This window comes from Bufo gargarizans, chromosome 11 (genome assembly GCF_014858855.1).
Source record: "Bufo gargarizans isolate SCDJY-AF-19 chromosome 11, ASM1485885v1, whole genome shotgun sequence".
Classification (NCBI taxonomy): Eukaryota; Metazoa; Chordata; class Amphibia; order Anura; family Bufonidae; genus Bufo; species Bufo gargarizans.
This window is the reverse complement of record NC_058090.1, coordinates 65,957,479-65,974,715: the sequence shown is the minus strand read 5'-3', so window position 1 is coordinate 65,974,715 and position 17,237 is coordinate 65,957,479. Positions and strand designations below refer to the sequence as shown.

Sequence of the window (17,237 nt, the reverse complement as noted above, 5' to 3'; positions counted from 1 at the left end):
GGCCGATATTCAGGATTTTGAACGTTATCGGTATCGGCATTTATTTTGCCGATATTCCGATAACGTCCTGGGAACACAGATCGCGCTGCTGACAGCGCTCTCCGTGTTCCCTCAGCAGCAGCACAGGGGAGAAGGAGCAGTGTCTCCTCCCCCTGTGCTGCTGCTGCCGCTCCAGCCAATGGGAGGACAGGGGACAAGAGGAGGGGAGGAGCTATGGCCACTGCGCCACCAATGAAGCTTAATCTCACATTAATTCATATACAGGAGGCGGGAGCTGCAGGATCACATAGCCGGCTCCCGGCCTCTATGAGCTGTAGCTGCGATCTGCGGTAGTTAACTCCTCAGGTGCCGCGGATCGCAGCTACAGCTCATAGAGGTCGGGAGCCGGCTATGTGATCCTGCAGCTCCCGCCTCCTGTATATGAATAAATTAGAGATTAAGCTTCATTGGTGGCGCAGTGCGCCCCCCCTCCCCCCCCAATATTAGACATTGGTGGCGCAGTGCGCCTCCCCCCCAAGCCCCCCCAGTATTCAGCATTGGTGGCGCAGTGCGCCCCCCCCCTCCCCCCCAGTATTAAGCAGTGGTGCGCTCCCCCCCACCCCAGTCGCAGTGCGCCCCCCACAGGATTCCCTCTCCCCTGCTCCTCCGATCGGAGCCCCAGCAGTGTAATGCTGGGGCTCCGATCGGTTACCATGGCAGCCAGGACGCTATTGAAGCCCTGGCTGCCATGATAAGCTCCATGCTGCTGTGTGCACAAAGCACAGAGCAGCAGGGACAGTGTGAGCTCCTATTCACCCTGATAGAGCTCTATCAGGATGAATAGGACAAGGGTTCTAGTCCCTAAGGGGGCTAAAAGTTAGTTTAAAAAAAAAAAAAAAAGTAATAAAAATAAAAACACCAAAATATTAAATATAAATGAAAAAGAAAGATTTACAAAAAAAAAAAAAATACACATTAACAATAAACATTAATTTTCAGCAGATTTGTGGGAATTTTAATTTTTTTTTCAAAAATGAAAATTCCCAGAATATCGGTATAAATTATCGGCTATCGGCCTGAAAGTTCACAAATTATCGGTATCGGTATCGGCCCTAAAAAATCAATATCGGTCGATCCCTAATGGGGATGAGCGATGGCTGCTGCTATTGCTCGTGCTCATACAGCTGCATTGTTCCTGGGCAGCAGAGCGCTGTTTAGAAAGGACGCTCTGCTGCCCAGGAATGATGATTGAGGCGTCCGCACCTCAGATCATTTCACCCGATGAACAAGCGTGATCTCCAGCACCTTTAGGTGGGCAGATCAGTGGGAACGTTCGTTCCAGATAATCGTTCCAAACCACAAGTCATGTAAATCTAGATTAACTCATGAGTCTTCCCAGGTAGATAATGACAGGGAACACAAGAATCAGGCAATCTGAATTATTTTTGCAAGACTCTTTTGTTCTCCCATTATATAAACCACCACTACAAGCGCTCGCTTCTCTTTTCTAACTAAAAAACACAATTGACAGTTTTCTTCTAGGGAAAGGTTGCAGTGGGTGGTAAACAGAGCTTATGCATAAGCCAGACTGTTCTCTTTTCCAGCACAAGATGCCAGCACTATACAGCTATATATATATATATATATTTATATATATACACACAGACCACTGAACAGGTCTGCCACTAGTTTTTTTCATTCATTTCTAAGGGGCCATAAATGATGTGGAAAGCACACCATGTGCCATCAACATCTGTACGTCTGTTCCACGGCTCCGCAAAAGAGAACGAAAATGTCCTATTTTTGCTGACAAGAATAGGCGTTTCTAGAATAGTGCACTCAGCCAGTATCCCTGTTTTGCAAATTAGTGGACCACAAAACGCATACCGTTGTGTGCAAGAGGCCCAAGTCTTAAGAAGAAAAAAATATATATATTTTTTTAAATATTAAAGCTATTCAACCATGTCAGTCCCTTATCAGCACTACAGTACCTGCTTGTATAGTTTATAGAGGTAGTACAGCAGGATGTGTGTGCTTTAAAATTTAGGATCCCAAAAGTTTTTTTTTCATTTTTGTGTTTTCATTTTTCTTCTCTATTTTCCTTGAGCCATAACTTTTTTATATTTCCAAGGGATTATTTTTTGCGGGACAAGTTGGACTTTCTAATGCCACCATTAATTATGGCATAAAATGTAGTGGGAAGCGGTATATAAATTCCGAATGGGGTGGAATTGGAAAAAAACACAATTCCTTCACCGTTTTACAGCTTTTGTTCCCACGGCATTTTGTTTGCCCTTCATTCTCTGGGTCAGTACAATTACAACGATATCCCAAATGTATAGGTTTTTTTTATGTCTAAATAGTGCAAAAATAAAATAAACCTTTGATAAAAAAAAAAAAAAAAAATTTTACATCACCATATTCCAACCCCCATGCTGTTTAGGGGCTCATTTTTGCAGGACAATCTGTCGTTTTTATTGATATAATTTTGGAGTGTGCGTGACTTTTTAAACACTTTTTTTTTAAACATTTTTTTGGGTAAGAGAAGCAATGAAAAAAATTGCCATTCGCCGTATTGGCGTTTTCAGTTGCGGTGATACCCATGATGTTTATATTTATTGTTATTTAGGTATTTATTTTTTAATTGTAAGGAAAGAGGGAGGGTGATCTAAACTTTGTTCTATCAGGGATTTTTAAAGAAACATTTACACTAGAAATTGCTCATTTCTTATCCTGGCCTGCCTCGTCAGCGAGGCTTACAGTGTTCAGCGCAACTACTGATGCCTCCATTTGCTGCACGGGGCATCGGTAGGAAGCATCTCACTTGATCACGGCATCTAAAGCCTTTAATTACCATGATCAGCATTATTGCCGGTTATGGTAATTAGCCACAGGTCTCTGCTGTTTGAAACAGTAGAGATCTGCCAGCCATGGTGCCAGTTGCACGTGCGAGCTGACTCCATGTTTACACAGTGCTTCAGTGCCGTACATGTACGGCGCTGGTAGCGAAGGGGTTAAGACAGCTGAAAATAATGTAAGTCAATTAAATGAGAAATGTCATATATTACTACAGTCTTCAGGATGTGAAGACATACAGCCTGTTATAGAGCAGCTCTCCATTTTGACTCTTAGACGCCTATGACATCCATATGTCCTTACAGTGCATGTGGACAAGGGTTATCTTCTTCAGACAAATACTTTAAAGACGCATTCCCTCCGACGCATTCCCTTCCAAAATGTTATTCTCTGACTTGTTAGAAAGGTACATATCGTAAACTGTAGTGAACGTAATTATCTTACTAGTGTATGTATTTGTGAGTTATAACCTCCCTTCCGAGCCTCATCTGTCTCATGTGACCAGAACTCTGACTTTCCAAACAACACAGCATCTTATGTGTGGACAGGAAGCTAGTTTATCTATGTAAGGGCTCATGCGCATCGTGCCGCACGTGGGGCTATTGTCACGCACTCATAATATCATATGAGTGCAGGACAATAGTCCCGCGGGCGGCCCGATGTGCACAGTATCATAGTAACCTCTGATGCTGTGCGCATGATGTATGCCGCTCCGGGACATATGGCCCACTCACGGACTGTATGTCTTGGAGGGCATATGGTCGTGTGCATGAGCCCTAATCCTAAGGGAGCCTCAATGTCAGTCTCATAGGAATCAATACAAAAAACGATTTCCTGTCCTGTGCTAGTTGGAGATCAAAAAAGTTGGTTACATGACGCAGCTGAGGATCAGAAGGGAGGTTATAAGTCACAAATACAGTCACTGGTAAGATTACTTTTACTACAGTTTACATTGTGTACCTTTCTAACAGGCCAAAATAAAGAAAATTTGTGGGAGTGCTTCTTTAAACAAAAAGAGTGCCTAAACTGAACATGAAGAAACTGCAAGAAACAGTTATGGTGTGAAAAGAACATAAGCTTGCATCAGTCATAAACATCAGCTACTAGAAGCCTACTAATCAAACCAGTCTAAGTTTATCACCTCCTCTTCTATAGCTCTATGGTCGCTCTCCTGAAGCAAAGGACCCAAGAGTATTAAATCATCAGGATGACAAAGTGATGGCAGTAGGAATACAGCTCCGCTAGGCATGTAGTCAGGGGCAGACAGATCTGCAACCAGTTCCTTTATAATTGCACAAAGGCTTCCTATGAAAATGAATGAGAAATATACAGTCTGTAAGCTGTGACAACACTGAATGTATTAGGACATAACTTTAACACAACAATATGTTTTTTTTTTTACAGCAGTCACTAAGATGCCTTATGTTGTGCCCATTTTTATATTTTTTTACGGTGGACCAGTCTAAGCGCTGAATGGGTCTCCCATGCAGTGGAGAGTGGGGCCTCAGGCTCCTGCTGTAATAGCCTGTACTTGCAGAAGAGCAGATCCGGGACGTTTAACTCCTTAGATGCCACAGTCATTAGTGATTGTGGCATCCAAGCAGTTACAGTGGTAGTGGACTCCCTCTGTCTCCCATTGGCACCCAACTAATGAGATTGTGGAGTGCCAATGTCTGTGCATGGCAGGCTGGAACCTACTGAAGGCCCCAGCCATGCCTGCAGTGTATCATAGCAAGCCACACCTCTCTAGTGCAGCCTTGTGGGTGGAGTAGTGTGTGTGTGTGTGGGGGGGGGGGGGGGGGGGTCAGTACAGCACTGCATTTCATAAGCAATTACAATGTATTATAGAAGCGATCAAAAGATTGCCTATTAAAGTTCCCTTGTGGGACTGGTAAATAGTAAAAAAAAAACACATTTGATTAAATAAAATAAAAAATTCCAAGTAAAAAAAAAAAAAACTATTACGGTACACCTTTTTTTCCATTGGTAAAAAAGCTTTTCAATGGAAAAAAATGCTAAAATAAAATACCCTTCGCATATTTGGTATTATTGCACTACAATTATCATGTAATTTATCCCAAACAGTGAAATATCAAAATTTTTTAAAAATTCCAGAATTGCTTGTTTGCCAACAAAAACAGAATAAAAATCAATCAAAGTTTTATGTACTCCAAAATGATACCAATGAAAAGTACAAGTTGTACTGCAAAGTTCAAGCCCTCAGACATTAAAAATAAAGTTATGGGTCCTGGGATGCTGAGATGCAAAGAAAAAAGGGTTTTTATTGTGCATAAAACTATATGTATTTGGTATCACTGTAATCGTACTGTCCCAGAAAATAAAGTTATAATGTTATTTATGTCGAATGATTAATGCCTCAAATTTACAATTTTACTCAATAGTGGTATTGCTGTTTTTTCCTATTCCCCTCCCAAAAAGAGTTAATAAAAGTTAATCAGTAAGCTATGTGTACCAAATTAAAAACTTGTCCGACAAAAAAACAAGCCCTCATACCTAAGTCAAAGGTCTTGGAATGAGACGATAAAAAAAAAAAAAAAAAAAAGAAAAAAAGAATTGCTTGGTCCCAAAAATAGGCCGGTCACTAAGGGGATAAATGAATTGTGTATGATTATTATAGTATTTTCAAGCGGAATATTAAAGAGCGATACCTTGATATGCTTTAGATGGCATCGAAATTAGCAACTGGTAAAGCCTTTGTCTGTACAACACGGAGCAAGCCTTTAAAGAGTTTCCATACAGCTTCTGTAGGCTGGGTAATCTAGAAACAAAAAAGAGTTTAGTAACACAGTGGATATGGAAGAGATGGGGTAACTGAATTAATAAAGGTAACGAGAAAGCAAAATGTATCTTAGGGCTATAACATTGGGAGTTAAACATATGAGAAATGAGGATGAAGAGGTTTTCCAAAACCTAAGTGCTGTGGCCCATTCACTCTTAACTTTGTGAACACTTACTGGGCAAGCAAAGCTACAGCGAATGGAAGAGGAGGAAGGAGCTTCTCCAAAACCTCTTCAGTCACGAGATCTCCACAATGTAACATAAGGCTATGTATAGCTGGAAAAAAGAGGAAAGAGTTGGATATCAGAAAAAAATGCATCACTGGTAGTGGTAATATAAATGTACAAGTTCAATTATAACATCATTGCTTCTAGAGGAATGTCTTCGCAAAATGGTGCTGTATGGAGAAACCAGGCAGTGATACACAGCTCCATATCTCTAACAGGGTGTGTGCCCATGGCTCTGCTGTGGACTTACTGCAAGCCAGTGCACACATTTCTTTTTGCTATAAGTCTTTACACAGTGTGGTAGACTTAGACTAGACATAAGATGTGCCAAATTGTGCATAAGCTTATACCAACTGGCACATTTTTATTTGTAAACCTGACCCAGGGTTTCCATCTAAAGCAGCTTTATTTTAAATGGTCACTGAGCTTTCATAAAACTTTTGATGTCATAGCGACATATCAAAGATTTTTATTGGCGAGAGTCTAAGTCCTAAGACCCTCAACAATTGCTAGAATGAGGAGAGAGAAGCGCTCACAAAGAGGGGAGGAAGCAAGATGGCCCATAGACTTTCTATTGGGTCATTCTTGCTTCTTCTCTTGCAGAGAGGACACAGCGTGCATTTCTCTCTCCTTCTTCTAGCAATCGGTGAGGGTGTTTGCAGCCCTTCCTCCACTGATTAATACCTATGATATGCTGCTATAAAATATTAAAAGTTTTGCAAAAGCTCAGTGTCCCCTTTACCTAGAACATTATAAAGTATGTACTTGCTGCTACATCCCTTTTGAAGCCAGTGTCAAATTTAAAAATATTGCTTAAGGCCCTATTCACACGACTGTCATTTTTGGTCTGTATCTTAGCCGTATTTTTAGGATGTGGATCCATTCATTTTAATGGGTCCGCAAAAAATGCGTATGTCCGTTCCGTAGTCCAGCAAAAAAAATAGAACATGTGCTATTCTAGTCTTGTTTTGCGGACAAGGATAGGCATATACAGTCCTGATCAAAAGTTTAAGACCACTTGAAAAATAGCAAAAAATCATATTTAGCATGGCTGGATCTTAACAAGGTTCCAAGTAGAGCTTCAACATGCAACAAGAAGAAATGGGAGTGAGACAAAACATTTTTTGAGCATTCAGTTTAATGAAAACAACGAATAAACTGAAACAGGCTGTTTTTCAGGTGATCAAAAGTTTAGGACCACACCTCCAAAAAAAAAAACTAAACCCCCCCAAAACAGAAATCCTTTGGCTCAGTGCTGATGAAATATTTTTGGGTCTTTCACTTGACTTTTTTTTCTATAACCCTCAGGATCATTTAAGAAATTCCAAATGACTGTCTTACTGCGTCCCACCTCAGCAGCGATAGCGCGCTGTGAGAGACCCTGCTTATGCAGTTCAACAACCCGACCACGTTCAAAAAGAGAGAGTTTGCCATCACAACGTGTGACTACCTGACAGAAAATGACAATGAATCCAGATCTTTGCACAGATTTGGCCTTTTAAAGGCATGTAGTCCTAAGATTTTGATCAGCTGAAAAACAGCCTGTTTCCGTTTAATCAGTATTTTCATTAAATTGAATGCTCAAAAAAGTTTTTTGTCTCACTCTCATTTCTTCTTGTTGCATGTTGAAGCTCTACTTGGAACCTTGTTAAGATCCAGCCATGCTAAATATGATTTTTTGCCATTTTTCAAGTGGTCTTTAACTTTTGATCAGGACTGTATAGGATAGACATTGGGATAGACAATGGATCCGCAAAAAAAAACAAAAAACGGATTCAACACGGATGTCATCTGTATTTTTTGTAGAACTGTGTTTTGGGGAGAGCAAAATACATACGGTAGTGTAAATGTAGCCCTAGAGGTAACAAGTAGTGTTGTATGTGTTACTTTTAAAGTATCAAAATACCTACCACTCATGGCACCTGCTCGTCCTTCTAAAGTTACTTGCCAGGTGAAAGAATCCCCTCTACTGCGCTCCATGTCCAGGTCCTTAGGGTTTTGTGGGAAGACACTCCGCCAGAGAACCAAAAGTCGTCTTAAATGAGGTTGGACCATTGCGGGGCCTGTAGGATATGTGAATATTAAGGTGAAATATTTTTAATAGCTCTGCTATGTAAACATGTAATACAATAGAACTTTTGTATATGTTTCATGTATTCATGTGAATTTGGGGGGCAGATTCTGTGGTATATATTTATGATAGAGATGTGTCAATTTTATTCTATATTGTGTATCTCTAGGACTGTAACTAGTTAACTTTTCTAAAGCCGTCACAAACTACTACTTCTGATCACAAGCGCCTCCCTCTCCCCCTTGAACACTTGAGAGAGAGAAGGAGGGGCAGAGAGCTGTGATGTGGGCAGTGTTTGTCTTCTCCTCTTTGTACAGGTGCCTCAAGGAAGATGTATGCACTGTGGAAGAATGCATGAGCTAATCACTTAGCTGGATGATATATACACACATATTATTCACTGCCTATAGAAAAGCACCTCCTTGAAGTGTCACATATAACGGATGTAGTATTAATGTTAGTAAGACCGCCATTATAACATGGCGCTCACAATGCAAAGACTTTTCTTCTTTTTGAGCCAATGAAATAATGCATGGGCCTCGGAAAGGACTGCCCTTTTCTGAAGATGTATATGCAGCTTTAACTCAGTATTATAAAAAAGAGAGGTTGCATTGACCAGTTTCATGTCAGCATCTAGTCTCTATGCCACGCGTGGATATTAACCCTCTTGAGGGTACCTTGATTTGGAGCACCAGAGTGTATCTTAAATGCTTTAATTAAAGCAACTTCAACATTTAGGGTCCATTCACACGTCCGCAAATGGGTCCTGATCCGTTCCGCAATATCGGGAACGGGTGCAGACCCATTCATTCTCAATGGTGCAGAACGGGATGCGGAGAGCACACTATGTGCTCTCCGCATCTGCATTTCCGGAGCCCGGCCCCGAACTTCTCGGCTTCAGCTCCGCAAAAAAATAGAACATGTCCTATTCTTGTCCACAATTGCAGAAAAGAATAGGCAGTTCTATGGGGGGTGCCGGATGGGTGTATTGCGGATCCGCAATGGACCCTTATGGAATCATTTTTATTTTTTGTTTATAGTCATGAAAAAAAAAATGAAACAAATGTACCACATTTTTGGACTGTAAGATACACTTTCCCCCCAAAAGTGGGGGAAATTAGCAGTCCATCTTATAGTCTGAATGCTAAGGACTGCTTCCATTATGGAAGTGGTCATCAGCAGGTGGGAGATCAAGGAAGTGCTGCACAGCTGTTGTGACCCTACCTCGTATTATTCCAAGCATTAGTCCTGCCACTTTAAAAATCACTAGTCAGACCACACATGGAGTACTGTGTACAGTTCTGGGATCCTGTGATCAAGACAGACATAGCAGCGCTGGATAAGGTTCAGAGGAGGGCAACTAAAGTAATAATTGGAATGGGTGGACTACAGTACCCTGGGATCAAAATGAGGGTTATTTAGTTTGGAAAAAAGAGACAACTGAGGGGAGATCTAATACCTATGCAAGTACATCAGGACTGTAACTGTGATGATGGGACATCCTCTGCAGTCTGTAAGAAAGAAGGATTCTTATCCGTATTATTGGGGGACACAGGCTTGTCCATGGTTATAGCTGCTGCCACTCGGAGGCGGACACTAAGCACAAAAGTGTTAGCTCCTCCCTTCAGCTATACCCTTCCTACAGGGACTAAGCTAAAACAGTTTTAGCTTAGTGTCCGTAGGAGGCCGACCTCCCTGCTTTGCAGGTCTGCAGATTTTTTCTTTCGGTTACAGGCAGCTCCAGAGAGGGGAGACCAGGGGGTCCCCAAGCCCGCTCCTCTTTCCCACTCTCCAGAAGACCAGGAGGACCAGAGGTTCCCAAATCCTCTGCATCCCACCAGCCTGCCGGTCACCACGACCGCCCAAGTTATGTCCCCTCTGTTCTGGTGTAGCAGCCTTCCCAAAGGGCCGCACGCCGAAGGTGGTGACCCGGATGGAACCAGGTGGGCAGAACATGCCAGACAGGTATTTTTGACCCCCAAACCCCCCTTCTTACTCCTCCCTCCCCTTCTCAGGTTACCTTATGTGAATAACCCTCACGGAGGCCTTGTCACCTCCATCCGTCACTCTACTGTCGGGGAAGAAGCTTTTTGGGCACACAATGCACTCCTTTTTATGGGGCCTTTTCTGTTTGTAACGGCATTCCCAGCCCTGTCCTCCGCCGGGGCCGCTTGTAATTGAGGCCAACTCTTGCTCTGGCTCCCTGCGGGTACTTTCTGTTAGACCGGGGCTTGAAGCGGCAGCTCCGCTATACTGACTGGGGGGGAGATGGGGGGGGGGGGGCGGGGTGGAGGGCCTCTTCAGGAAGGATAGATGGATCGGGCCACAGCTTCTCCTCGTTTTCGCCGGGGACCGACTCCATTCGTGGGGACGGGGTATGCTGTTCTGCACCTCCTTCATCTATAACCTGGCGCGAATTCTTAGTGCTCTTTCTGCGCTCCGCCCACCTCCTGCTTCAGGAGGACCTCTGCGGGACTCTGGCACAAGGCACTTCCAGACAAGCTGCATTCAGAGACACAGGCCGGGTAAGCTGTGTCTCCCCTTCTTACAGGGTCTAATCAACCCCCCTCATCATCCTACCTGACACTACAGGGTACTCACTATGTCAGAGCCCAGATCCCAGACCTCAAAGCAGGTGGTCACTTCTGTGTGCCATTTTGCCTGTACTTCTTGTCACCCAAAATTCCCATCCAGTCAGTTAGATCCCCTCTGCTCTTCGTGCTCTGCTCCACAGCCAATTGGCTTGCCCCCTAACCCAGTCGCCCCTACTGCCCAGTCCATGGTATAAATCAGAGTGGGCGCGTTCCCTGTCAAAGATGGTACAGGACGTCTCCCATACCAACAAGGCCATTGTGGATATACTGGGGCGTTTGTGCGCAAGGCCGTCCTCTGACCAGTCTGACTGTGCGGATCCTGGGGCTCAGTCCCGTCGCCGTCCGTTCCGCTAAATGGGCCAGACCACTCTCCCCCAGAAGGGTGTCTTCGTACCCCGTTTCTTCTGTCTCTCTGCCACCTCCCAGAGAGTCTCACTTCGACTCCTTCCTCCTTGGAAGAGGCATGTTCCGATGGAAAGTTTTCACATATGGACTTTGTCTCTCTTGACAGTCTTCAAAACTGTCCTCTATGGTGGACAACCTCATTACAGCGGTTATAGAAACCTTACAGGTGGAGGACCCTGCACCCTCATCGGCCACCTCAAGTTTTTCCTTCAGGCATTCCAGTCGCTCGCCCAAATGTTTCCCCAACCACCAGGATTTTGATTCCTCTTTTTCCAAGGAGTGGAATTTTCCTGACAGACGTTTTGCTTTGCCAAAACGCTTAAAAGTCTTTTATTCTTTTCCGGAGGATTTGGCTAATAAGTGGTCGTCCTCACCTATAGTCAACCCTCCAGTATCCAGCTTGGCAAAACATACCACTTTGTCTATGCCTGCTTGGGCCTCATTCTCTGATCAGAGTGATAAACTGGAATCTTTTGCAAAATCATCATTTGAAGCAGTGGGCATGGCACTGCACCCAGTTTTTGCCTCTACATGGGTGAGCAAAGCTATGGGTGAGTGGGCAAACAAACTAAGTCAGGGTCTCTCCTCTGGGGATTCCTCGGAGGAACTTTGCGATATTTCCCTGCAACTCTCCCATGCCAATTCGTATATTTGTGAAGCCTCTCTAGATACGGCCAGACTAATGGCCCGCTCGTCAACCCTTTTAGTGGCTTTTCGCCGTACCCTATGGCTCTCCTGCTGGGCGGCAGATAATGCCTCAAAGAGGGCCTTGACGGCCCTCCTCTTTACCGGCAGCAGACTTTTTGACACACGCCTGAATGAGATAATTTCTGATGCTACAAGTAGTAAGAGCTCTCATATGCCACAAAACAGGGCACATTTCAACAAGTCGAAAAAGCGTTTGCCTCTTTTTCGCCCCTTCAGAGGTTTTCCAGGCCCAAGAGGCCATCTAACAAGTCTACCCTGGATCAGAAGTGAAAGCCTTCCTTCAAACCTCGCCCTTCCTGGCGTCCCCGGCAACAGGGCTTTGAGTCCTATACTCGCAAGACCTCCTCTGCATGATGTGTGGCTTTTAACACCCTTCAATAAGGTGGGCGGCCGTCTTCATCTGTTCCGTCATGTCTGGCTGGCTTAAGTCTCGGCGGATGCCTGGGTGAGAAAGGAAATCTCAGATGGTTACAAACTGGAATTAACCTTCCGCCGCAACTTTCTTTTTTCAGGCTATCCACACTCTTCTGCTACAGGGGGTGATCGTTTTTGCGGGTTCCACTCCAATCTTTGTGCGGTCTCCAAAAAGGAGGGTACGTTCCGTCCCATTCTGGACCTCCAAGCCCTCAACCGCTTTCTTTGGCTCTGCCGCTTCCGGATGGAGTCCCTTAGATCGGTCAATGCGTCCATGGAACCAGGGGAATATCTGTCCTCGATAGCCATCAAGGACGCTTACCTCCATGTTCTCATTTGCATCAGTCACCAAAAGTTTCTCCTGTTCGCAGTGGGTCCTTTTCACTACCAGTTTGTGGCTCTCCCGTTCAGCCTGGCCACAGCTCGCATAGTCTTTACAAAGATTCTGGCGGCGGTCATGGCTCTGCTCCATGCCAGGTGTATAGTAGTGATTCCATTTTTTGCCGATATTCTGATAAAGGGACCGTCAACCCGGGCAATGTCGGACAGTCTGCGCATTGTCCTGGACACCGTGGAATGCTTCAGATGGATCCTGAACCGGCCAAGGTCATGTCTTTATCCATCCCAGCGACTAACTTTTTTGGGTATGTTACTCCACACCTTTCAGGCCAAGGTACTCGTGCCCCCGGAGAAGCTATCCACTCTCAGTCTTCAGATTCTTCCCTTGTTGCGGCCCCGTCCTCTTCCAATTTGTCACTGCATGAGGGTTCTAGGTCACATGGTCTCTGCTTTTGAATCAGTACCCTATGCTCCGTTCCATACCAGGACTTTTCAGCGAGCCATTCTGGCCAATTGGGACCGGTCCCCAGTCTCCCTGGATCGACTCATACATCTCCCGAGCCGTCCCTCAGGTGATGGTTGGTTTCCCCGATGCTGACGTCAGGCCGCTCTTTCTTTCCCCTCTGCTGGACAGTGTTGACAACGGATGCAAGCCGCTGGGGGGGGGGGGGGGGGATTTATGGAAAATCTATCCTTTCATGGCGTGTGGTCACGCGTAGAACGCACCCTCCCAATCAACATTCTGGTATTGAGTGCGATTCATCTCTCTGCTTCATTGGACTGAACACCTCAGAGGATGTCCAGTTCGAATTCAGTCTGACAACTCCACGGCAATGGCGTACCTTAATCACCACGGCGGCACCCATAGCCCGGCAGCCATGGCGTAAACAGCACTGCTTCTCACCTGGTTGGAGAGCCATGTTCCGGCACTGTCGGCAGTTCACATCAACGGCGTCAACAACTGGATCGCCGACTTCCTCAGTCCCGATCCCCGCGAATGGGCTTTTCACCCTCAGGTTTTTCTAGACATCTGCGAGCGGTGGGGTCGGCCGGACGTGGATCTCATAGCCTCCCGCTTCAACCACAAGGTCGAGAACTTCCTTGCGCGGTCCAAGGACCTCATGGCCCTGGCTTACAACACAGTTGTGATTTCGTGGGGTCGGTTCACGTTTCCCTACGTGTTCCCCCACTCTTCCCCTCATTCCACGTCTTCTCTGAAAAATCAGGTCGGAGGGCCTGCCCGTCATTCTCGTGGCCCCGGATTGGCCACACCGAGTGTGGCGCGCATCCCTAGTCGCCCTCCTCACCGATGAACTCTGGTGTCTTCCCCTTCGGGAGGACCACCTGTCGCAAGGACCGATCTTCCACCCGAATTTAAGGTCTCTACATTTAACAGCACGGCGGCTGAAGCAACCGTACTAAGGGCTTGTAGTTTCTCGGAGACGGTTATCCAGACCATGATTCGTGTTAGGAAAGCGTCGTCTTCTCGGATCTATCACCGGACCTGAAAGTCCTACTTTATGTGGGGTTTCGCTCTGGTAAACAGGATTAGCGGAGGCAGTATAGAGGCAACAAGTTCTTTGGATCAAAGCGTTTAGTGTTTTATTCACACTTTAAGTAAGTGACAAAACAAGCAGTCAGAATAAAAAAAAAAAAGTCACCTTGCGGTATTGGTGGCATTTCACTCCATGCTGCAATTCTGCCTCAAAGAGTCCTTGACCATAGCAGCGCCAACCTGTTTTTACGCCAAACCTTTATCCAAACACAAGGCTCCCAGATCCCAACACAGAGACCTGGCTTCTGAGCCCAGCTGTCTATTTAAGGACAGCCAGGTGCTGCCAAAAGCCGGACCGGCATTTAAAATTCGGTCCGGTATTTGACCTCACCTGGCTGTATATCAGCCCAGCAGCATATGCTGGGAAGAAAATACCTGTTTTCCCAGACAAAGCCGCTCACTATGTCACATTTAGTTGGTGCGAACTTCACCAGCTGTCTCCCATTAGTTTTTCGTTACCGCGACTCCTGTCTTTCCTGCAGTCGGTACAGGGACTTGGGGTTGGCTCTCAGTTCTATCAAAGGGCAAGTTTTGTCTCGTTCCACCCTATTTCAGCGGAACTTGGCTTCGCTTTCAGTGGTTCAGACCTTTCTACAGGGAGTTGCGCACGCTGTGCCCCCTTACCGCCCTCCTTTGGATCCTTGAGACCTTAATCTGGTGCTCAACGCTCTCCAGTCTTCACCGTTTGAGCCTTTGCAGCAGGTTTCCCTTCGCTTCCTGTCCTACAAGGTGGCCCTTTTGGTGGCAATCACTTCCATCCGTAGGGTGTCAGACCTTGCAGCTCTTTTCTATTGGTGGCCCTTCCTGATTCTCCATCAGGACAAAGTAGTCCTTCGCCCTGTTCAGTCCTTCCTTCCAAAGGTTGTGTCGGCATTCTATCTCAATGAAGAGATCATTCTACCTTCATTTTGTCCAGCCCCATCTCATCCTCGTGAACAGTCGCTCCACACTATCTGTCTCAAACGTCATCTTTCTGACGGACGGATTCGCTGTTTGTCATTCTAGAGGGGCCGAGATGAGGATTGGCTGCGTCAAAAGTTTCCATTTCCTAATGGATTTGTTTGGCCATTGTGGAAGCGAACCGCATTAGTCATCGGGCCCCTTGCTTCCAGGTTACTGCTCGTTCTGCTTGGGCAATAGGGGCCTCTTGGGCAGTACACCATGGGGCTTCGGCCCTTAGTTGTTCAGGGCGGCTACCTGGTCGTCTTTGCACACTTTTTCTAAATTTTACAGAGTAAACACGTTTGCGTCTTTTGACGCTTCTCTGGGGTGTAGAGTTTTGTAGACTGCGGTTCTCTGATTGGCCAGAAGATTATTTTTTCGTTTCTGACTCACCCTTGGGACTGCTCTGTAACGTCCCATGGTCAAGCCTGTGTCCCCCAATGATACGCATGAGAAAACTAGATTTTTGTATTTACCATAAAATCTGTTTCTCTTCCGTTCATTGGGGGACACAGCTCCCACCCATTCTCTCTTTTTACTGGCCTCGTTGTGGCTTACGTGGTTCTGGGTTTGTACATTGTTTGATTTTCCATATTTTTTTCTTGCTTCTCCTACTGCTTTTGCACCGACTATTTTAGCTTAGTCCCTGTAGGAAGGGTATAGCTGAAGGGAGGAGCTCACACTTTTGTGCTTAGTGTCTGCCTCCTAGTGGCAGCAGCTATACCCATGGTCAAGCCTGTGTCCCCCAATGAACAGAAGAGAAACAGATTTTACGGTAAGTACAAAAATCTAGTTTTGTACACAAACATAGAAGAGGATTCTTTACGGTAAGAGCAGTGAGACTATGGAACTCTCTGCCTGAGGAGGTGGTGATGGTGAAGTCACTAAAAGAGTTCAAGAGGGGCCTGGATGCATTTCTGGAGTTTAATAATATTACAGGTTATAGTTAATAGAATTCTGGAGAAGGGTCGTTGAACCAGGGAGTTATTCGGAATTGCCCGATTGGGAGTCAGAAATTAAATTTTCCCCCTAAAATGAGGATAACAGGATAACAGTCTGAACTGGATGGACGGATGTATTTTTTCAGCCTAACAAACTATGTTACTCCTTTCCTTTTTTCACTCTAGAATTGTACAAAACCAAAATAATACACTGATATTGCCTAAAATATTGAAAAGTGGGGGCGTGGCCTAGCAGCTCATGGAGAAGGACGCTTGAGTGCCGCAACATTAGGGGCCTTGAGCCTATTGCACGGATCCTCACATGAGAAAGAAGCTGCCCAAGTAGCTCCCACAGGGAGCCCTTCCTCCTCCAGACCTTCTCACCGAGGCACGCTCCGGGACTTCGTCCTGTGCTCAGGACAGAGCGCGCTGCCATATTCCCCGCTTGACCTGGCTGCCACTGCAGAAGCGCTCCCTTAGCGCTGCAGGGAGGCGCAGGATCGCGAGGCAGCAGACCCTCCGGCAACGCAGGAGCACCCAGTGCCGACCATCATGGCTGTAGAAGCCAGCCAGCCTGCAGCATTTTCACCGCCCCCCTGGACATGGGCCCAGCAGGAAAACCTTGCACCCAAGATGGCGCCTGCACGTGCCGGACCGCCAATAGCGGGGGAGGCCCCCTCTCAGGTCAGTGCCCAGTGGAGTTATTCGGACCCCCCTCAGCAATCCTCCCCCCCGGCTCTCTCTCCCTGCAGAAAGGGACCCCCGGATGTGAATAATGCAGTGGCAGTGCCCCTTGCCACCCTCTCCTTTCTATAACTTGAAGATGACATAGTATGCTGCCCCCACCCCTGCACACTCCCCATACTCTGACCATGGCACCTACAGCAGCCCCCCCTCATGGATTGGGCTTCCATACTCTCCCAGGTGCCCACTAAAGGGGACTTCCAGGCTCTAGTTACAGAGGTCACTACAACATGCCGCTCTGAAATCTCTGCGGTTCAACGCGACCTACACTCTATTGCTACCTGGGTAGAGACCCTAGGCAAAGAACATGAAGTTACGCGGTCCTGTGTCTCTCAACTCCATACCTCGTTGTCCTTACAAGCCGCGGGGCTCCGCGAGTTGCATCATCATATAGAGGACTTAGACCAACCCAGGAAAATTATTTGCTGCGTCCATGACTTCACCCGGAAAAAAGCGATTGTGGCAAAGGTCAAGGACTCACGATTTCTGGATTCTGGATTTCCGGGGGGGGGGGGGGGGGGGGGGAGAGGGGGGGGGGGCAGGTCCCGCTTTTCCAGGACTTGTTGTGGATCACGCTGCAGAAACATCGTCACCTTTGCTCCCTACTGGACCATCAGATCCCATACCGTTGGGGGTTCCCCTTTTCCCTAAACGCCCGGATAA

The 17,237-nt window shown here is 46.2% G+C and overlaps 1 protein-coding gene across 1 annotated transcript in view; it reads right to left on the bottom strand.

Moving 5' to 3' along the window:
- Positions 1 to 17,237, bottom strand: part of HEATR5A (HEAT repeat containing 5A) — a 154,185-nt gene that overhangs the window by 98,287 nt on the left and 38,661 nt on the right. The window contains exons 11-14 of the mRNA XM_044271730.1: positions 7,772 to 7,924; positions 5,811 to 5,910; positions 5,505 to 5,614; positions 3,977 to 4,140 (exon numbers count right to left, since the gene is read on the bottom strand). Coding sequence (XP_044127665.1) covers positions 3,977 to 4,140; positions 5,505 to 5,614; positions 5,811 to 5,910; positions 7,772 to 7,924 — 527 coding nt within the window. The remainder of the gene's footprint in view (positions 1 to 3,976; positions 4,141 to 5,504; positions 5,615 to 5,810; positions 5,911 to 7,771; positions 7,925 to 17,237) is intronic.